The following is a 22460-nucleotide window of genomic DNA, read 5'->3' as shown; positions in this document are numbered from 1 at the left end:
CATGTTGGACTAGAGGGATCAACTCTGGGATCACACCAAACTGCCATCAGTTCCAAGACACATTTATGGTTTCATAGAATCAACCAGGTTGGAAGAGAGCTCCAAGCTCAGCCAGCCCAACCTAGCACCCAGCACTGTCCAATCAACCAGACCATGGCACTAAGTGCCCCAGCCAGGCTTGGCTTCAACACCTCCAGGGATGATGACTCCACCACCTCCCTGGGCAGCCCATTCCAATCCTCAATCAACTTCATCAACTTGCTCCCAAGACCAGTTCTTGAGTGAGGCTGCCAGCAGTGCCTCTCCAAGCACCCTGCTGACAGCTCTCCTTGCACAGCCCCTCGCCTCCCACCCACAGCACAGCCCAAGCACTAATCCCCTCCCAACAAGCAGTTTCCCCTCAAGGCACCACATCAAACACTGGCTGGCAGGGAAGGGTGACAAATAAACTAAGAAATAGGTGCAGTTAGCCTGACTCAGACTACTTCTGGTGGTTTGAAATCAGCACATGGAAGTTGAGTCTCCCCCCCCAGTCAATGGAGGAGTGACCCTCTGAGCCACTCTGACCTACAAGTCACCTTAGTAGTGAGGAAGAAAACAAAACCTCTTGTTTTGTTTGGAAAGGAGAGGAAAGGACAAAGATGGAACAATGAATGCTGCACCTACTCTTTCCCAGCTCCTGAATTAGTTCCAAGAGTCTGGGCCAGTTTCCTTCACAGCCCCTGAAGCACATGAGGTGCTACACTGGGCCATCAGCACATCTGCAGGGTGGAAGGTTTCCACTCCACGGACTTCCACTGGTAGTTGCATTGCAGTCAGTTCTTTCAGTCACCCCCAAACTGAAGGTAATTACATATGTGTATATATATTAATGTATACACACCTAACTGCTGCTTGAGAAGTGTTTGATCATGCCAGAGCTCCAGGGAGTGCAGGATGAAGTGGTTTGCTCTGCAGTCTTTTGATAAGGGTGTGAAACAGAGAATCCAGAGGGGGAAAAAAACCCAACTACAGGGAGTTCTGGAAGCTGCTGGGTCTGCATGCTGGCTCCAGATTTCCTCTTCTACTCACTGACAGCAGCATCAGTGCTCAACAGTAGTCATTTCAGTTAATTGCTATCTACCATTAGCTGCAGAGTACTTACAAGGGATTCAATTCCACTGCATATTTGCTAATAAATACCAAATGACAGTGAGGAAGACAGCTGTATTTAGTTGCATTTACTCTCTTATTAACAGAGCTGAATAAGACCCCATTTCAGCTCATAATGGCTCCAACAAGCTACGTCACTGTCAGAAATCCAAATTCAAACTCCCTGGTGCCTGCCTGAAAGCAGAAGTCACCCAGCACTCCCTGGCTCACACAGCTCCCCTGTGGTTGCACACAGCTCTCCATTCAACCAGGGCCCACACAGAACCATCATCTCAGTGGCACTGAAGCATAGAATGGTTTGGGTTGGAAGGGACTCTAAAGATCATCCATTTCCAGACTCCCTGTCATGGGCAGGGACACCTCTCACTAGATCAGGTTGCTCGAGGCCTTATCCAACCTGGCCTCCATCACCTCCCTGGGCAGCTTGTTTCAGTGTCTAAATGAACCCTGGGGATGTGGAGACTGAAAGCAGCTGGTAGTCATCTGCTGGTTTAGCAGCACTTTGTAAAGCAGCTTAGGATGCTGAACTCCTATGTGTAGAAACCTTTCAACCTAAGGACCACAAAACCTTTGGTGAGGGCAGTTAATACAGCATTGGGCAGAAACGGAGCTAAGACAGAGCAAGACACAACCTGCCCACAGTGAGTCAGCTGTGGAGAATAGAAAGGAACCCAGGAGCCCTGGATTCCAGCACCTCTGCCAGGTCCCTTGCAAGTGCTAAGTGAACCACTCGAACTAGAGCTGCTCTCCTGGGGGTGAGGTGCAGCATTTTCCACTCAGACAGGGATGGCCACAGCTCATGGTGCCAGTCACTGAAGATCTAACCCTGTCCAATGAGATGCCCCAAACTCCAGGGGCTTAAGATACTCATGACCTGCAGAAACCTGCTCTACCCCTAGAAGTATTTGGCTCAGGATAAATGACACACTGCTAGTAATTATCTTGAATCCTTCCCACAAAGAGAGCTGAACCCATAGCAAGAACAGAGAAACCATTGCAATTTTCCTGTGTCATCTGAGGAGTGCAACCTCTAAGAGGCAATGAACACAAATTTAAGCCCCTGTGCTCCAAACTTACTGAAATATCAAAGGATCATGACAAGATGTAATTAACTTGCAGCACTTGAGAAAGCTCAGAGGGGATTAAGGTGCAGATGTGAATTTCATCTCATCCTGGTTACCAGTTTCACTTGCTGCCCAGTTTCAAAGCACTTAACATCATAAGAGGCAAATACTTTCCAGGGTCTAAGGAAATGATGGTGAAGGAGACCTCACTATGAAAATTAATTGACAGGCTCTGACTTCCAAATAAAATTCAAATAAAGAAATAAATCATCAAACATGCACTGATGAAGATGGCTCTAAAGGAGGCCTCTGCAGAACTCCCTTTCCAGAACAAGGAGAATGAAACCTTCTGAAGGGCCACGATCTTAATCTCTATGCATGGCTCAGCAGCAGGGTATTAACCCAACCACCACCTGCCACTTGAGCTATGGGAAAAGTAGTGTAGAAGTGTGGTGGTTTCAGTGTTCCCTGCCCCCCCCCCCCCCCCCCCCCCCCCCCCACATTGGAAATCACCCAGACTAGGCTCAGTCAGCTCTGGAAATAATTTGAATGAAGCTAAGCTCAATACACAAGCAGATATTTACAGTATATGCAGTTATAGACAGAAATAGACAAGGTAAAAGGTAATGCAGAAACACAACAGCCCTCCCAGAAACCCGAGTCCCCAGGAGGGGCTCCCAACCACCCTTCCACCTTCTCCCACCCCTCTCAACCTTACCCCAGTCCCAAAGAAGAATGGAGGTTCAGCCAGGGGGTTAGGAAGCAAAGTGGATTAATTAGAGAGATGGCAGAGAGGCTAAGAGAGAAGAAATGCAGCTCAGCTCCCCAGAGAAGCAGCAGTGCCTTATCTATGTTTGGATTCTTGCTCTTACACATCTCAGCAAGCCTATGAGTGAAGTAGACATCATCCTGTTTCCCTTTCATAGCCTGTCATCTAATCCTTCTCACCAAAACGTTCTAGCTAGCTTCAAACTAGCACAAGAAGCCAGCAGCAGCTCACCAAACGCTAGTGGAGCAATGCTGCTTTCTCCTTCCCAGGGGGCATGATGGAGCTTGCTCCGCCTGTGCTGTCAGTGCTTTGTCTCCCCCCATACCTGCAGACCACAGGTAACAGCTCCAGCATCCAAAACCTGCCATGCAAAGCACCAAGGCAACCAACTCCTGCAGTAGGGTGGGGGTTTAGGTATTGTTTTGACACTGAAGGGGAGCTTGAAATGATCTCAGCACAGCGAAGGAAACTTCTGGAGGCTTCCAGGAGCATTTTACTCTCTTGTACAGTGTGAGTGCCTTCATTGCAATCACTCCATGGCACTGCAATGGAACAACACTCCTGGGATGATTGCAGCAGCAGTGAAGTGCTACTCCCTTCAATCACTTCCAGAAGCCAGGGGGCAGGGGAGGACACGCAGTCTGAATGGCTTTTCATTACAACATTACACTGGCAATTAGGTCAACACACCCTTACTAAAATATATGCTGTGATTTCAATCAGCACACTGCTCCTGCTACAAAAGGCACTGGGATGAAATTAAACTGCACATAACAAAAGCAAATAGTTGGCTTAGCAGCAGCTGTGCAATGACAATAGCCTATTTATTTATTAGCCACTAGACTCCTGCCCTTCAACTTCTATTACCCACCAATATACAGGGGTTCACTCATGCCAGATTTGCTACTGAAAGTGGTTTGGAGGAGGATTTGCCTTTCCACATTCAGAAGAGGTGTAGATGAGACAGCACCAGTCACCTCTTCTCTACAACCAACCCACACTTGCCTCCCATGGACACACAGAACAGAATCAACCAGGCTGGGAGAGACCTCCCAGCTCACCCAGTCCAGCCTATCACCCAGCCCTATCCAATTAACCAGACCATGGCACTGGGTGCCTCATCCAGTCTTTTTTTGAAGACCTCCAGGGACAGTGACTCCACCACCTCCCTGGGCAGCCCATTCCAGTGGCAAATTGCATGGTAAGGGCTCAGCTTCCCAGCCTGGACTCCAGCCCAGCTGCTCTCCTGCAGTGAGTGAAGAGACAGCCTGGCCCCTCCTGTCCTCTTCATGAGAGCCAGGGACGAGTCCTCATGGACCACAGTGGAGCTACAACAGTGAATGTATACTCAAGCTATGAGACAGCTTTGACTGCAAATCATCACAGCCTTCCCCTTATTTCAGCTTTAGGATCCTGCCATTTCCCCCAGCTGCTGGCAGGGCCAAGTTCAGCTCCACAAATGTCACCCAGGACAATTGTTCCAGTTGTGCTGTGCAACTGCACACAGACTGAGAGGCCCTCTGAGAGTTCCCTTCCTGCAGACCCAGACTGCTTCTCTGAAAGCAAGTCTTGTCTTCCCAGAAATGCAGAGGCCACAGACCCAAGTCTTTTCTCAGTTGAAGCTGCCTGGAAACTCTTCCAACTGCAGCCCCCCTTCCCCTTCCTCTCAACCTGCCAATTGTTCCTACCTAGTAGCAGAGATGTGCAGCAGGAAAACAACTGCATATTGAAGAGATGCTGCCAAGTCCCAGCACCACTAAGGACTGCACAACAGTTAAGCCTGGCCAAAAGAAGCAACCTCTGCCTGCCTCAAGCACCCAGCCCCTTACCCGTGGCCTCTCAGCCCAAATCTCCCCTGCATTCACACACACCCTGCTTGGTGCCCCTTTCCTATCCACACAAAACCATGCTCAGGGCACAGCACACAGACTATCATGGGATGCAGGGCAGAAGGCAAAGATGACAAAGTTCACAGCACAGTTTTTCCACTGATTACACAGCAACCAACAGCCAATTTGGTTCTGTTCCCTTCCTGCCTCATCCACTTCCCTTCAGCCCCAGGCCAAGCATTTAAAGGCAAGAGAGAGAGGCCTTTGGGATCTGTCTGAAACCCCCACCCCAGATCTCATGCTCCTGGGCTATCCAGGCTTTGAGCCAAGGGGATGCTGAGCAATCACAGCACACCAAGTGATTGCTCAGGATGCTCTGCACCAGCACTCACACTTGAAAGGGATTTGGATGGGATCCTAGAGACTGAAACTTCACTTTCTGCAGAACTCATTGAAAAACAGTTAGCAGGAACCGAGGGATCAGGTCCAGCAAATACCAAACAAGCAGCAGCTCCTTTTCTAAACTTCCACGTGGTGAAGCCAAGGAAGAGGCTGACATGAAGCCAGAGCACACCAGCAAGAACCCATGATAGATCCCCCTAAGAGATCCCTGTCCTGCATCCCAGAGAAAACCACAAAGGAAAACAGAGCCTGAGTCCAGGCTGGCAGCAATGCCAGACATGAGGGCAGACTTGGGCTGGCAAAGCTCTAGCAGAGCACATGGCACCACTTCTACACTGGCAGCTGTTTCATGCTCTGAGGGTTAAAGCATTGCCCTGCCCTCTCTGAAAATTCCAAGGGTGCTAAACGTCGGAAATCAGCCCAGAAACAACTTGTGTATTTAGAAGGCTGCCTTGGCCATCAGCTCAAGAGCTCAGGTGCAGGACACTGCTGTCCTTCCCTGGCTGCTGCACAGCCACAGAGCACCTCTTTGGCTTTTGTAAAGATAATATTCCACATCTGTCTGAAAAAAAAAACAGGAAACAGAGGCTACCTCAAGAGCTGAGCTCCTCTGCAGTCTGTACCAGCACCTCTAGACACAGCTTCTACAGCTCCTCTGTGCAAAGCCAGACTTAAAACAGCAGCAAAAGCACTTTGGGGTTCTTCATGGCATTATGGAGAAAAAAAAAATCGAAGTGTGCCATCAGAGTAATCTGCAAGCCTATGAATCAGAGCATGGCAGCATTCCCAGAAGGCCAGGCCACTGCCTCTCAGCAACGCAGCCTGCATGCAGGGTGGGAACTGCACTTTGCTGATCCAAGGGGAGCAGAGCCACCGTCTAGCACCCTGCGGCACAGCCTGGGGCCAGCGTCTGCTGCCTCTGCGGGGACCTCTGGAGCATCAGCACCTTGCAAGCTGCTCTCAATCCTTCCAGAGAATCGTTTGGCTTAGTATACCACCACATATTCCCAAATTTTTAGCACTTCTGTCCCAGTATAGCTCCGCAGACAGCATCTACCCTGGAAACGCTTGGCACCGCTGCATGGAAGCGCAGGCAGGGAGGCAAATCCCTGCTCCTCCCCACGCTGCACCACGCTGGCTCTGCTCCAGCACACTGCTGTCAGTGCAGTTCAGTGCCACGTGTGAAAAGCAGGGAAGCAGACATCACTGTGTGAATCTGTTGTATAGGTCAAAGCATCTTTGCATCTGTGAAATGCACCCTGGTCCTGTTCTTCCACGAGAAGGGTCTGCATAAACACCAGGGTGCTTGGCTGCCAGGCTGGATGGGGCTCTGGGCAGCCTGCTCTAGGGTAGGGTGCCCCTGCCCACGCCAGGGGGGTTGGAACTGGCTGATCCTTGTGGTCCCTTCCAACCCTGACCAATTCTATGAAGTCTTCCTGCTACCATTCACCCTAATGGTTTTCCCACTGCTGTCACAAAATAAGTTAGTCCACAGAGTGGGAGTGAGTTGCAAAACTTATTGTGAAAAAAAACCACCAACAAACCTAACCAACCAAATAGGAAAAAAAAAAAAAACAGATCAAGTTCTTTTATATGTTTCTTGGAATTGAGCCTTTGGTAAGAGGACTAAACCGTCAGATTCTGAAGCTTTTCTATGCCAAAAAGCCTTCTGTTTTCCTCACAAAGTAGGGTAAAGGCCTGCAGAATATCCAGCTTCAGCAAAACAGCTCAGACTCCTGCCAAGCCTCATCACTTCTCTTCCCAGTCTGACACAACAGACACTCTCCCATCCCTAGGACATCAGTCAAGGCTTCCAGTCCAGCTGAGAGCAGGAGCAGATCCTCATCTGACCAGGATGCTCTAACTTCATTGCACACTGGAGGAATTCACTGCTGCCCTCCTCCCCTACAGTGGTGGAAGAAGGGAGGAGATAGTGTCAGAGTTACACACATGCCCAAATCAAGGCAGTTCATTTATCAGGACTCCTGAATAATACATGTCTTCAGGAAAAAAACACTCTCTGCTCCTGCACAGAGCTACCACCCCGAGCAGTGGAAGAAATACACAGCACAGCAGGCTGCACAGAGACAGGAGCTTCAGGGAGAGCAAGCAGCAGCAACACGGAGGACAAGACAGGTGAGAAGACAGCTCCTTACCTTAAGCTGTAAGGGTGGTGGGCCGTGGAAGCTGCTGACATGCAGGAATGACACTGCTTCCACATGGGTTTCAGGTGCTGGAGGAGCCTGCCTGTTTTAACCTAGAGCATCACAGAGTGGCTGCATTCGTGCTGTGCAAACAGCCCCTACAACAAGCCTTTCAGGAGCAGTTACATCCTCCAACACACATGGCTTTAACTGGGAATTCTTTATTTTAATTCCAGTCACATGTTTTGAGCTGTTACTTTTCTCTCCTCTGTGTGTGTATATAGATAGATATATTTTTATGTCTCCTGTCTGTGTGCCATGCTAGCCTCAGGCAACCAGCTCACAGAACGAACCGCCAGCCCTAACAAGTGACTCAGTTCTCATGTGGAGCCAGATCTGTGAAGCATCTCCTTCCTCAGGCTGCTGTTAGCACAGCCACCCTGAGCAGGTGAGCTCTGCCCTCTGCACATGTGCTTGGAGATTCACTTAAAGCCTGGATGAGGCACTCAGTGTCGCGGTCTGGTTGATTGGAGAGGGCTGGGTGCTAGGTTGGACTGCATGAGCTTGGAGGTCTCTTCCAACCTGCCTGATTCTATGATTCTGTGAGCACAGCCAGAGTCTGACCCTGCTTCAGCAAACCTGAAAGGACCCTCTGAAATCACCCTGATCAAACCTTCATTCAGGGTCCTTCAGAAAGACATTTCCACCACAATAGAACATCATTCGTTCAGCCTGAGGGAGCCTAGGGGCCAAGTCACACCACAGCCTTCTCTGTTCTCAACTCCTCCTTGTGCCACTGCATGCTTGGCTTTAAAAAACGACCAGGGAGAGTCCTGGATACTGGAGCCAGAACTGGTCCCATCCCAGAAATCACAGACCACACAATGGAGGACATCATCTCACTGGTGCTCACCAGTCACACAGAAGGACAGAGCCACAGCACACAGCCCTGGCAGTGCTTGGCCACAGTGGTGGTGGGCTGATGGTTGGACTCGATGATCTTAGAGGTCTTTTCCAACCTTAATTAGTCCATGATCCCACAATTCCTTCCTGCAGACACAGGAGGACACCACTGCAGTTTGCAGATGAAGTTTTCATTTGCTTCCAGAAGAGCAGAGCTAAAACATGGCTATTTTCAACCACTTCACTGTTGACTCCTTAGACACCTGAACACGTCAAAGCTCCCTGTTGAACAGGATCTCCTCCCACTGCCTGTGGTATTTGCCAACACATATTTGCTGTGCATGTGAAAAGGATGAACACAGGTAACATGACAACCTCTCTTTCTCCAGTGCCTTGACCCAGGAAAGCACCAAACCACAGACTCCAATCGCCCACCAAGTTCATGCTTGCAGATCCCTGCATTACAGCCCTGATGGAAGCAATTGCTACAGGAGCTGGCCAAAGGCTGTGACCTTAAAATTCTGGGCACACCAGAATGAACTCCTATGTTTTATGAGTTAGACCAGAGCAGGAGCCCAGATACCCAGCTGAACTCACAGGCCAGGAAATGCCTTCAGAGGCACACGTGGAGTTCCATGATTCCAGGCCATCCATCTGCCGTTGTGTATATACATCCCTGCTGCCTCACCAGGAGACCTCAGTCCTTCCCAAGCAAGCTATTCCTTAGTGAAACCAGAAGGGCTTCTATGTCAAAAAGCAAAGAGCAACACACATGGCTCATGATGCTATTCTCCCTCTAGTCACTGGTGGTTTATATCCTGCCTTCGTGTTGCAGAAGGTTTGGCCAATGAAGTCAGCTCCCTTAGCCCCTCTGCTTTGCAGCAAGGTACAATGCCCAAAGCCACCTTCTCGGTACAGGCAGCTGCTAAACGAGAGGCTGTTTTCAGCTGGGACCTGGTACCTCCACCAGAGTATAACTGGAGTGCAGCAACAGGACCCTTCTCAAAGCACTGGTATTTGCTGCCCATCCCAGAATCTTCCTGCCCTGCCGTAAGAACTGAGATCTGCAGTTTTCTCTCTCCATCTTTCACCCAACTCCAAAAGCAAGCATCCCTCCAGGCAAGGACCCCAGGAACTCTGCTCAGTTCTCATGCGATTTAACCTGTAGGCAATTTTCTGACCACGGAATACTTTTTCCCCTCTGTCTCTCTCTCCCTTTGTAAGTTAACTGCTCTCTTCTCAAAGCCCTCATTAACTGCAGAGTCGCAAGTGCCTCAGCACTCTTAACAACCCAGGGCTGTTCTCCTTTCTTCAAGGCAATTAACCTGGGTTTGGGCTCTTGGTGGTGACCAGACCCCATGGCCACCCAGGCTGCTCCTTCTCCTCTCTGGAACCCGTGGTTTGCAGCATGCTCACCGCACAAGGCACACCTTGCAAACAGGGTATTTAACTCACCAGCTGCTAACTTCCTTCTGAACCACCTTTTGCTCCCTCCCCTATGAAGCTGAACACCAGAACCGTTGTGCAATGCAGAAGCTGCACTGCCCTGCACGGTTCAGTAAGAGACACAGCCAAGGTCTCGGATTCACAATTAACCTCCCTGCGACGTGGGTGAGGAAGTGCTGAAGGGAAGGAGTGGGCGTCAGGACGTTTAGCTCCCGGCTCTGCCACCTATATTCTATTTCACCCTGAAGATTTATATCATTTCTTACCCTTGAAAACAGCCACGATATTTCCCAGAAAGGCTGTAATCAAATACTGATGTTTACCAAGCACTCTGAAATCCTGGAATGGATATCACCCACCTGGGATCCACTCAGCCTGGCACAGCAGCACCGTAACACAAACCAGGAAGATCAGTCATTAACAAACGGCCCCAGAGAGATTAATATTAATTGGTACTTTCCAGCTCTTTTCAGGCATGAATGGATGCTCCAGAGATGAAGTGCACAAAGACAACCTCGGCTCTGCACTGTGGGTCGCAGGAGAAATTTGCCCCGCAGCTGCTTTGCTTTCCAGTTGCTCCAAGCCACAGCAGAGGAAATGAAGAGGGCTTTGCACCAAAGCGCACAGGGAAGCTCCACAGCCAGGCCCCTGTGAGCTGTACGAGGGCAACGTTTAGGAAAGGCACCTGTTGGGATAGCATCAAAGAGCAAACAGAGCCCAGAGGTCTGGAAAGAAAAGGCATGGAGGACATGTAAGCTGGCAAAGCCATTTGGTATAGCAACCTCCTTTGTTCTGCCTGTCAACACCAAAACATGAGAAACTCCACCACTTACAGGCACTTGTCTGTCCCAGCAGCACACTGGAGTTTCCCCTTGGGAACTCCACGCCAACTCTTCACCATTTAGAATCACAGAAGATGATCCAGTCCAACAGTTCTCTAACTCTACCAAGTCTGGTGCTATACCATATCCCTCATCACCACATCTCTGCGCCTTTTAAACACCTCCAGGGATGAGGATTCCCTGGGGAGTGTATTTGCGTTGCCACAACACTTGCAAACCCCGTGACAAAACTGGTCTCACTGTGCTGAGCCTGCAGCAATCCCATTGCAGCAGTTGCCTCTCCACAAGGCAGATAGGGCAGGCAAGCACCTGAGAGGCTGCAAATCAAATAACCCATCCCAGGTCTCATGATGGAGCAGCAGCTGGACCCACATCCAGAGCAAGCTCTGCACAACACCCAGGAAAGGGGCTCAGAGTGGGGCTGCTTCACTTTCACCTCGGACATGGGAGTTTGCTCCCTGGCAGCCAGAGAGTGGGAGGGAAACTGAGCTGGATCCCCAGGGCAGGAGCAGAGCCCTGAGGCATGTTCCCCTTCTGCAGCTCAGAGAACAAACTGCAGATAGCAACCGACAACACCAAGCTTCAGGCAGACGTTTTTCAGAAGTGGCTTCCAAGGCAAAACATTTGCTCCTAGGTGAAGCCAGCACTCAGTGAGCTTCCACACAGTTATACTAACAACACTGGGTGAAATATGGTGGCTTACCCATTTAAAATCCATTCTCTTCACTCTTTCTCCTGCAGCGTGTGGAAGAAAGATGCATTAATCCCAGGACTCCCAGAGAATAGCCCTGCTGTCTGCTCCAGAGGGTGTAATTGCAAAGGGTGACAGAAAAGCATGAGGGGAGACAAGACAATCCAATATTCTTCATTCAGAATTCCTTCGGGTTTAGCAGCTGCACAGAGTTAATGACTCACAGCAGAAGTGAAGCTTCTTTAGAGAGATCATTTCTAATCTCAGAGTCAGAAAGGAAAGCACTGTGGATCCACTGCCTGTCATCCTGGGGCAAAATCCTCTTGTTGAAAGAAGACTGGGAATAGAAGACGACTTTAAAGCTATTTATTTCCACCTTGAAGGTAGTGATCAGACAGTGGCACTGCCTTCCAAGTAGTTAATTCAAGGTTTGTGCTGCTGTTCCAAGGTCTAGGGCTTTCCACAGGGGTCTTTATGTCACTTCCACTGAACTAACAAAGAGCAATTAGATATCCATGAGATACATCAGCACATGACTTCCAGTACGACAAGGGAGGTTATTTTTCCCTTGCACTCAGCACTGGTCAGGCCACACCTTGAGTACTGTGTCCAGTTGTGGGCTCCTCAATTCAAGAGAGATGTTGAGGTGCTGGAAGGTGTCCAGAGAAGGGCAACAAAGCTGGTGAGGGGCCTGGAGCACAGCCCTGTGAGGAGAGGCTGAGGGAGCTGGGGGTGTGCAGCCTGCAGCAAAGGAGGCTCAGGGCAGAGCTCATTGCTGTCTGCAGCTCCCTGAAGGGAGGCTGTAGCCAAGTGGGGTTGGGCTCTGCTGCCAGGCAGCCAGGGACAGAACAAGGGGACACAGCCTCAAGTTGTGCTAGGGGAGGTCTAGGCTGGATGTTAGGAGGAATTGTTGTCAGAGAGAGTGATTGGCATTGGAATGGGCTGCCCAGGGAGGTGTTCATGCAAAGCCTGGACGAGGCACTTAGTGCCATGGTTTGTTTGATGGGACGGGGCTGGGTGATAGTTTGGACTGGATGAGCTTGGAGTTCTCTTCCAACCTGGCTGATTCTATGCTCCCCTTTTCCAGGTTTCAACATGACAGGGACTTGCAGGATCAGGCCACTGTACCACTTTGGGGTTTGGCTGTCGCCTTTGAAGTCTCTCAGGCCAATGCCTCAGAGCCAGCTCTAAAAACAGCCTGCATTTGCTCAGCTCTTGGTGGGAGCAGAGGCCAAGGCCACTGCCCTTCCCAGCCCTGTCATTTTATCCTGGCAGAAGTTAGTTAAGCCAGTTAAGTACAGGGCTGTGCTGCAAATTGCTCATTTAATAGGGCCCTTGGAAGTGCACTGCAATGATAAATTTTCACTTCCTTCCCTAAGTAGTTGCATAACATTGCTGGGCAGCGTCCCGAGAGCTGCTGCTGCTGCCCTCTAAGCCAGGGGCAGCTGATGCTCCTTTCCCCTTCTGCACCAACAGTTCCACCAACTGCATCGCAGCCTTTGTGTGGCTTAGTTGTCAATAAGTCTGGGGAAGTTTTCCCTGGATATATTAATAAATTATTTAATAACTTTTACATCAGCCTCATTGCATTTCACCCCAAACCCAGGTTCAAACCTAATCCCCTCCTTAACACTTGCAGAATAAGATCTGACAGAGTTCAAACCTGTTCTTCAAGCAAGGCTGAAAGCAGGTTTGGAGATCACCTAAAAGCCATAAATACAGGACAGGGAAAAAAGAACATCCAAGAATACAGTTTGTAGTCTCTGATGACAAAAGACCTGTTGGAGAGGAGACAAGACAGTGAAGAGTAGAAAGCAGGGCTGGATGATGAATGCACAAGGAGATGAGGCTTGAGGCTCTCCAGTACTTGCTCTAGAGAAGAGCAAACTCCACATGGTTATGCTGCTCTAACAAAGTTGTGCCCTGGGCACACGTTACAACAGCATGGATGCAGGAAGCCAAAGGACAAGCTGGAAGACCAATTAGTTGTGCAGGGGACCCAGGACAGAAGCCAGGGTCATCCCAGATCCACCCCAGGGCAGGATGAGGAGAAGTGTGCAGGCAGCAGCACAGGGGTCCTGCAGAGCTGCAAGGGGAGGTCTGCCCTGCCCCAGGACTGCCAGTGCCCCACCGCCTTTTGTCCATCTTCACTCAAGCTGCAAGCCCACTTCCAGCTGACAGCACCAGCAACACCCCAAGCACAGCAGCCAGTTCAGTGCAGGGAGCCAGGAGAGAGAATGTCTCTCCTCAGGGTACTCCAGCCTTCAGGGCTGGAGCCCTCTTGCTGGGATGGGAACATGCTCACACTCCACTGGTTTGAGTCCAGGCAGGACCTTCCATCCCAATGAGCTTTGTTTAAAAGGCAAAGTCATCCTATTAGCCCCAGTCCATTAAAAAATCCCTTTCTATCTGTGCAGCTACTGCAGATGTTTCCCTTCATGCCTGCAGGCCTCAGTTTGTAGGGAGAGACACTGAATCCCCAGCCCTTTATCAACAGATCCAATTTTAAGCCTTCCTGCTGCTGGCAATGATTTTGTTTGTCCCCAAGGCAAGGCTTTTCTCTGTGGTTTACATAAGGTATCAGGAATAAACTCAATGTCTGGAACACTCTTAGCACCAAATTGGAAGAGATGAGAGCCAGCTGAGCTACACAGCCCAGTTCTGTCTCCTTGACCCAGGTATTTCTGGTCTCACATCACCCCCAGGCCTCTGCATCATCACCAGAGTGGTCATGGTTCAACTGCACTGGGATGAAGAGAGGAATGGGCACAAAGGAATTTTCAAATCACTCTTCTCTAACAAATCAATTTCTCAGCCTTCATAAAGTGTTTTTAGCCCTTGGTGCAACAGGCACTGCTCCCCTCACTTGCTTTGAAAATAGAAGGCAGCAGATCCCTAATTAGTTACATCCACCAGGAGAACAGAAATGAGTTCCACACAAGACTTGCAGGTGGTGTAAGCAAGTCATGCTGCAGCCAAAGGACAACACCTGGAGCCACAAAGAGACCAACCCACCCACGGAGGCAACTAAATGGCAACACCTGGCCACAATGACCCAACTGTGAGCCTGTGATAAGAGCTCCTTGTTACCACCACAAACCCCAGGGACTTTCTCTGCCCGTTAGACTGCCCCAGCCAGCCACACACACACACCCAGTTTCCTGGTTCTAGGAACTCTTCCCAGGCAGTGTCCCTTCCCACCAGCCAGGAGCTCTTCAAAATTCTTTCCCCCAAGGGATGCAGCTGATGACTAATGGAACAGCCAGCAAGAGGCACCCCAGCAGCTAGTCACGGGCACCAGACAGCACAGCTCACTCCTGCTTCACAGACAACATCTCAGCTGGGAAGGGTCAAAGGCTGCCTCACTGCCAGACCCAGCTCCCAACATGGTTAGACCCTGAGGTGACCAAGCAGAGCATTAACATCCATCTCAGAGGGAACTGGCTCCCAGGGCTGCCCTCAGGCCACATGCAGGACCAGAACCTTATTTGACTTCAGCTGACCCACATCTACTCACAGATGTGTGGCCAACGCACAGAGCTCTCTTTTCAGTCTGCTTGGCACAAAGGACTTGTACGATGTGAAGTATTTTGGGATGAGGAATCCATAGGGACAGGTCTCACTCCAGGAGCACGACGCAGAACGGGCAGGAGGTCTGGAATCACTCGAGTCATTGAAGTGCAAGTGAGCACAGGGGAAAAGCAATGCATCATCTCAACCTGACGAGTCAAAATAACGCCCTGAAGACAATAGTCTGGATTGCAGCAGCACCTAGAGGTCAGAAGGAAGATGAGGATCACCCTGCGCTAGGCACCGCGCAGGTACAAGGCACATCCCCTGCCATTTAACAGCAGAGGCCACAGGGAGAAGGGGAAGCGAGCTTCTTTCCCACCCCATCCCACGAAGTGAAACAGGAGAATCAAAAAGCAAGCCCAAGGTCCTGGGGAAACCTACAGCAAAGCCAGACACCGACTGCCAGTCCAAGGTCTGACCAGGAAGAGTCCCTCTCCCTGCTGTGGTGCAGACGAAATGCCCTGCTTGGCTCTGCACCAGGACACCAATGCTGAAGCTACCAGCAAGTTCAAAATGCCCCCAGACAGATGCCAGCAAACCCAATGCTGCACGCTAAGCTAGCACCTACTTTCTGCTCAGGCCATCTATTACCCAGCACAGCGACCTTAAATGCTTCTCCTGCTCTTCACATCCTTCTCCCTAATGGAGATCAACTGCACAGGCCTACAGAAGAAAAACTGGCACCTTTTAGAAACCTCTAAACCAGCATTCTCCAATGGAATGATCAAGCAGTTTCAGGCTTGATCTATGGAGCAGAGAGACCAGACAAGGTCATGCCCAGGTCTCTGGCAGTGCAGAACAGCACACTCGCACTGGGATGCCAACTCACCCCAGCTTTGCAAACCTCCAGGACAGACCACCTTCCATCACAGCACTCAGAGAATGAAAGCTGTAGGTGTTGGAAAGGACCTCTGGAGATCCAATCTCCCTGCTAAAGCATGTTCAAGAAGAGGACAGCTGTGACAATGTAGAACCTCAGAATAGAGACAGGGGGAATCTTCCAGGAAGTCAGGCACAAACAGCAGATAAAAGCCTGTGAGCTCCAACATGACATAAACCTGGTGTTGCCTGCAGAGCTCCTGCCTATGTGACCGATGTCATCTGCACCAGCTCCACGAATTTCTGTCAGGCAGAGATGTAGAGGCAGCTCCTTCCAATCCATCAGCCAGGAGCTACCCTGCGGCATCAGCACCCCAGGCACTCCTGTGACCTCCTTGCTCAGGTGCAGTGCGCTCCCTCTCCTGGAGTCTGTCACCACCTCCGCTCTTTCCAGGGTCTGCAAGAGCTGCTGCTGCAGTAGTTCAGCGCTGCCTTTAGCAAGTTCAAAGGGACCCTCCTTCACTGAGCCTCTTCCCAGTCCCACAGAACAAGCTAATCACACTCTTCCTCTGCCATCCTCCTTCGAGCCAACAACTTCCCAGCCCTCAGGCTCAGAGGATTTGTAGCCAGGCACAAAGCTCTTTGTCATCACACTGCTGCTCAAACCCAGCCCCAGTTAACACACAGCCAGTAGCTGTCGCCAGAAGGTTTATCCGCTTGGGTATTGGCTAAAATTCACAACGAACACCAAAAGTAGTGCTGCTGGGGTGGTGTAATGTTCACCCCCGAGGCAGACACAGTATTTGCCTGCTTTCCAGGAGCTCATATTTAAATCTATCCTTAAAGAAAGCAACACATAGCATCTCCTTTCTCTTTTCCTTTTGAATGAACAAAGGCAGAGCTGCTTTTGGCATTGCACAAATCACAGGATCACCAAACTCAGAAAGTTTTTGAAGTTTACTTTACAAGTACGAGCAGCTGGGAAACAGTCTGAATATTTCCACACTGTTGTGTCCCCTTGAACAGGTTCAAAACGAATACAAACCATTCTGGAGGAAGGTCTGCCCCTCTGGTGGGTTTTCTTCCCCATCTGCTTTGCAATCATCACTTTATTCAGCCTGAGTTATGCCCTCTCTTGCTGCCTTCCATTCTTCCATCAGAACAGGAGAATGTTGCCTCCTCTAGGAAGATCCCTGGTGCTCAGAGCACTCTAATCGCCCGCTGCTCATTCAGGTCAGGTAGCAACATTAATGAGGGAGATGGAGACTGTTTATGACACAATCAAGGGAAGTTAGTAAACACTACCGCAGCCAACAGCTCCATTGAAAACCTCTAGCACTGCGAGGGAACACAGCAAGGGAAGGGAAAGGGAGGCCCAGGAGGGAGGAACGAGAAGAGCTTCTGAGTTCTCATGTCCTAGCTGAGTTTTTAGGTCTGGCTGCAGCATTATCTAATGCTCTTTCCATATGGGATCAATAAGGTCTCCAGGATGCCAGTGCAGTACAGTGAAGGTTTCCCTAGAACACAACCATACCTCAACTCCCAGACTCTCAGATCTCCAGAGCAGCCTTTTACAAGCAAAGGGTCAAATCCTGCAGAGCTCCCTGGACACCAGCAGACTTGGCCTCATTGTGAGCTTAGCAAATGCTCAGGAATAATGGTCCGAGGGAATAATTTTGTGGGCCTGATACTTCCTACACATTCATGGCAAGCCAGGAAAAAAAGGCAAATCAGACTATTATCCACAGCAGAGAAAAGCAGAGCACCTGCAAACTCATACAGCACAAACCCATTCCAGCAGAAGTCCTCAGAGGTTACAAACAGCTGACCTGGATGCACTTAGTACCAGAACTAAACCCCAAGGAAAGTGAAGCACTACCTCTGACTCATGTAACACTTGCTCAGCTCAAGTTTGTGGAATGCAATCATGGAGCTTGACACGTCCAACAAGCCCTACCAGAGATCATTTGTTCAACGCCAGGGGCTGGCCACCATGGACACACCAGCCCTGAACAGTCACGACTGGCCAACTGCTGCCAAAGCCCTGTGCCTCCTCCAGTAGGCTCTGCTGGAGACTAACGGTTCTGCTGTAGCAACAGCAATGAAACACAGGGCACCAGAAAGGTTAAGAACGGGCCTGGGGAGCTGCACAGGACCTCTTTTCCAAGCACACATGGTGTATCACTGCTGCAGCAGAGGTGCTCCTGACTTTGGTCTCTGTAAACAGAAGTTTGTCCCAGCCAGCACACAGGTTGCCTGCAGCAGTAGAACAGAGCTTTTGGCTAGCATAGGGAAATACCAAGGGCTGTAGTAAAACAAACATGCACTTTCATTTCTTTGTGGCACACTTCCTTCCACCCTATCCCTCTTCCTAGGAGTAAGAATAAGGGTCTGACATTCTCTCCTGGCACAGGTATCTTCTGCACTTCTTACACCCAGGTTATTGCTCCCACTAAAAAAAAAATTAGTTAAAGATCAAATCTCAAAACAAAACACCAGAACACATTGGGAAAGGCTTTGATACCAGTCCTTATGGCTTTACCAGCCCCACACTCACCTCAGGTTACACCTATGCCCCCAGATATAGCTACTGACTACTGGATAGAGTTTAGAGCCATTTACTCCAAGTTAGATGTTTTCTACCCTGGCACAGGTGGAGTTAAGGATGAAACTCTAAGTTACAACTCCAGCACACAGCGTTGCAAGAACAGAGAGGTTCCATCAGCACACAGTACCACAGCCTGAAGAGCACCACAGGGAATTTTACCACCACACACCTGGCAGAGCCACCCAGACCTCAGAGAGGAGATGTTTCCCATTCCTCCTCTGCTCTCACTGAACAGCTGGCAGCAGTGTTCCTATGCTGCACAGGCACACAGCAGTGGTACACAGCCTCTTGCTAGGATTTCCTTCACCAAAATGGCCAAAGCCTATTCCCCAAAGTTTTCAAGAACAGCAAAAGAGAAAGCAAGGTAGAGCCCTAGCCTGAAGAACAGCTGTCGTGTCTCTCTGCAGCTCCACCACAGCAGGCAGGCCAATGGTGCTAGCCTTACATTCTCTTCTGCTTTTCCCAGGAGCTCTGCACAGTACAACAAAGCCAAGCAGCACCTGCTTGTCCTAACAACCAACACTCATGAAACCTGCCAACCAAAGCATGCACAGAGACCTGATGAAGAGCCACGACATCTCATGTACTTCAAGTGCTCTTTTCCTCTCCCCTCTAGCCCAGATGCATCACCTACACTTCTGACTGCTAGAGGAGAAACAAAACACACCGAGGACGAACAGCAACACTCCAAGCAGTGCTGTAAGGCCTCAAATTGACTCCAGCTTAACCTTTTCTGGGGTCGATCTAAATGCAAGGGCAAGCCATGGTATTTTCCTGCCAGGCAGCCTAATGCTATTTTTTTCCCCCAGCCTTGTGTGAATTTCCGTAGCACTCAATTTTAAAGCTGACACTTTAAGTCTCTGCAGTGCGACCAAGAGCCTCCCATGCAAACGCCCAGCACAGACCAGGTTTTGGCATCAGCCTCCTTCACAGAGGGAGCCGATCAGGGCGGGCTGGTGCCAGGGACATTGCCAGTTTCCTTCTCAGCAACCTCAGCAGCCCATACACGAGGCACCCATGGAGGAAGCCCCATGGTCCTTCCCCTCCTTCTCTCTCACTCTACTCCAGCTGGGTCTCCGGGCGTGCAACAGCTTCTCGCTTCCCATGGATGAGCTCTGCCTCCCCTCCCCGGGAAACCCGCAGCCGCCACCCGCCCCTGCCGGCCCCGCTCCGCTCCCTCCCGCCCGGGCGCTCTGCGGGGCGCTGCTTCCGAGCCCGCCGGCAAGGTCCGGGGCTGGGCTGTCCCTACCGCCCCGCTCACCTCGAGTAGAGCCGGCGGGCGGCAGAGCCCGGGCTGCCCCCGGCGGGCAGGCACGCCATGGGCACAGGCAGCGGGCCCGCCGAGCCGCCCGCCGCGGCTGCAGCCCGGCACCGGGCAGCGGAGTATGGCAGCGGCGGGAAGTGATGCACCGAGCAAAGAAACTCGCGGGCAGGCCCCGCCCCGCCTGATGTCAGCCCGCGGCGGGCCCCGGCCCTGCCTCTGCCGCCTGCGCCTCCCCCGCCCGGCCCGGGAGCGCGGGGCTGGGCCCCCGGCGGCGGCACCCAAGCGCCTGGGCTGCACCCCCAGCGCGCCGCCGCCCCTGTGCGGGCAGAGTCTCCCTGCCCCTGTCCTTGTACTTAACATCCCATTGCAGCGCCTCAGCGCCGCCCCTCAGAGCCACCGCGGCAGGGATGGACAGAGCCAAAGAGTGCCCCAGCAAGGCACAGCCCCCATGCTGCCATGGCCGTGCAGCAGGGAGCATGCACTGCTGACTCCTGACCCCACTCACCGAACCCCGCGATAAGAGGACTCTGCTTTGCTTAGCCCCAGCCCTTTTTGTCCCCCTGCACCTGGGGGGAGCTTAGGATGAGCAGCAGAGAGCAGCACCTGGCACCTTTGGTCAGCAGGACAAGGGAGGTTGTTCTGCACCTGTGCTCAGCTCTGCTCAGGCCACACCTGGAGTGCTGTGTCCAGTTCTGGGCTCCTCCATTGCAGAGAGACGCTGAGGTGCTGGAAGGTGTTTGGAGAAGGGCAGCAAGGCTGGGGAGGGGCCTGGAGTGTGAGGAGAGGCTGAGGGAGCTGGGGGGGTGCAGCCTGCAGCAGAGGAGGCTCAGGGCAGAGCTCATTGCTGCCTGCAGCTGCCTGCAGGGAGGCTGTAGCCAGGTGGGGTTGGGCTCTGCTGCCAGGCAGCCAGCAACAGAAGAAGGGGGCACAGCCTGAAGCTGTGCCAGGGCAGGTCTAGGCTGGATGTTAGGAGGAAGTTGTTGCCAGAGAGAGTGATTGGCATTGGAATGGGCTGCCCAGGGAGGTGGTGGAGTTGCTGTCCCTGGAGGTATTCCAGAAAAGCCTGGATGAGGCACTTAGTGCCGTGCTCTGGTTGATTGGCTAGAGCTGGGTGTTAGGTTGGACTGGATGATCTTGGAGGTCTCTTCCAACCTGATTCTATGATTCTTTGTATCTACACAGGAGCTGTACACCACAGAGGCCATGCCCTCCCCGTGGGGCTGAAAAAGCAGACGCAGACATGTAGTAAAATGCACTTTGGCTACTATCTGTGTTAGTGAGGAATCCACCAGAAAAGGGGATGTTTTCCTACAGCAGCTTGCTTTCTGCGTCAGCTATGTCCTGTTCAACCCTGGGACCTTTATTTATTGCCCACCAAATGCCTCAAGGTGGATGCAGGGCATCTTGAGACTCTGCATTCAGCTCCTTCTGTTTGCCCAGGCTGGGGATGTTCCTGTAGGAGTCCGGGAGCTGGTCACTCAGCTGGGGCCCATCTGTTCATTTGTCAATTACCCAGCAACACCAAATTGAACATCGTTATTGCCACAGACACCTGGAAGGAGTGCAGGTGTAAATTATAGCATTCATCAGGTTCTAACAGCTTGATCTGCAGATACAAGAACCCTGTGGTTTGAGGGAATCCAGAGCCATGTCCCACTTACTGGATGGTTTCACCCTGGGAACCTGCACAAAAGCCCCTCTCAAGAACAAGCAGAGATCCTGCTCAGGAAAAAAAACCATCATCAATAACTCTCCTCCAGCAAACCACAAAAGCCTCTTTCCCAGGAGCTAATTGATTGGGCATTTAAATTCACAGCAAAACCCCATAAACAAACCTGTGTCTGTGTCTTAGCTCCGGAACAGGTTCAGTTCTGTGGATAAACCACAGCAGAGAAAGCTGAAACCACCCTGCTGAGAGCTGCCTTCTTGCCTAGGGAGGTGAGATGGTGTCCTGGGTGCATGCTATACCATCCCAAAGAGAGAACCCCTCTGCACCCTCAACCAACCAGCTCCAGAAGTCCCACTGGAGGGCTGCAGGTGAACCTGTGGGCCAGGCTGGGTTACTGTGTCTCATACCAGCCAGTTTTAACCCAGGTTTGTGGTCTCACTGACAGCAGCAAACATCCCAGCTCAAGCAGCTGTTCACAAGCACATGGAAACAAGGAACTGTTCAGCCCTAAGCAGTTTTGGTGTTCCTAGGAGCTGTGTTTGTCTGTCCTTCATCACTTCTCAGTCCCTCTTCAAGTCAGGAACACATTGCGAAGGATGCAAACCAGCTGCTGCTGGCTGCAGCCCTTCCTTGACCACAGGAGACAGAGGGTGCTTTGCTGGGTCGGCATATAATGAGTGTGGGCAGAGAGAGGAACTGCCCTTCAGAGAAACAATGCTGGAAAGGGGAGCAAGAGAAGAGAGGGTGGAGGCCAGCTTCCAGTTTGGGCTCCAGCCAGATATCTGGTATTCCACAGAGCTCTGGGCAAACAGGTCACCCCCACATTAATGACACAGGAATCACTGGATCAGATTCCAGGGCTTGAGTTATGCAGGAGGTCAGCCTAAGATGAGCATAATGATCCCCTTTGGCCTTCAAATTCATGAATTTGCAATGGATCATTTATCATCTGACAAACTCAGCTCCTTTTTCTCCTTGTGGAAGTGGCAAACAAGTCACAATAGATTTGCATTCATTAGACAAAATAATTCAATTACTTGGCTGTGGGTTGAGTTTGGTTAACCCCAAGTGTTCAAGCCAAGATGCTGCCTTCAAGCATTTGAGCCTAAGCCACAGCTCAGCCCCATAGCTCAGCTGCAATGAGACAGGCAAATTACAAGGGCACAGAGAGAAAGAAAAGCCCAGCACTTCCAAAAAATGCCACCAATTCATCTGCTGAACACTGTTCACACTGTGCCACATGTTGGGAAAGACATGGAGCCATTTGAAAGACTCCAGATGAATG

At 51.1% G+C, this 22460-nt stretch overlaps 1 protein-coding gene across 7 annotated transcripts in view; it reads right to left on the bottom strand.

The window, feature by feature from the left end:
• The window catches only part of GPSM1 (G protein signaling modulator 1), a 94185-nt gene extending 74559 nt beyond the window's left edge, over positions 1-19626 (bottom strand). For 5 of the 7 annotated variants that reach the window (XM_064171307.1, XM_064171312.1, XM_064171310.1 and 2 more), the window contains exon 1: positions 15874-16003. In XM_064171307.1, the coding sequence (XP_064027377.1) occupies positions 15874-16001 (128 nt within the window). In that variant the 5' untranslated portion in view covers positions 16002-16003. Of the gene's footprint in view, positions 1-15873; positions 16004-19503 lie in introns of those variants that run through there. The other 2 variants (XM_064171308.1, XM_064171309.1) reach the window with 1 other exon arrangement.
• Between the last annotated feature and the right edge of the window lie 2834 nt (positions 19627-22460).

This window comes from Pogoniulus pusillus, chromosome 35 (genome assembly GCF_015220805.1).
Source record: "Pogoniulus pusillus isolate bPogPus1 chromosome 35, bPogPus1.pri, whole genome shotgun sequence".
In the NCBI taxonomy this organism is placed as follows: domain Eukaryota; kingdom Metazoa; phylum Chordata; class Aves; order Piciformes; family Lybiidae; genus Pogoniulus; species Pogoniulus pusillus.
This window is presented reverse-complemented; position numbering and strand designations above follow the sequence as displayed.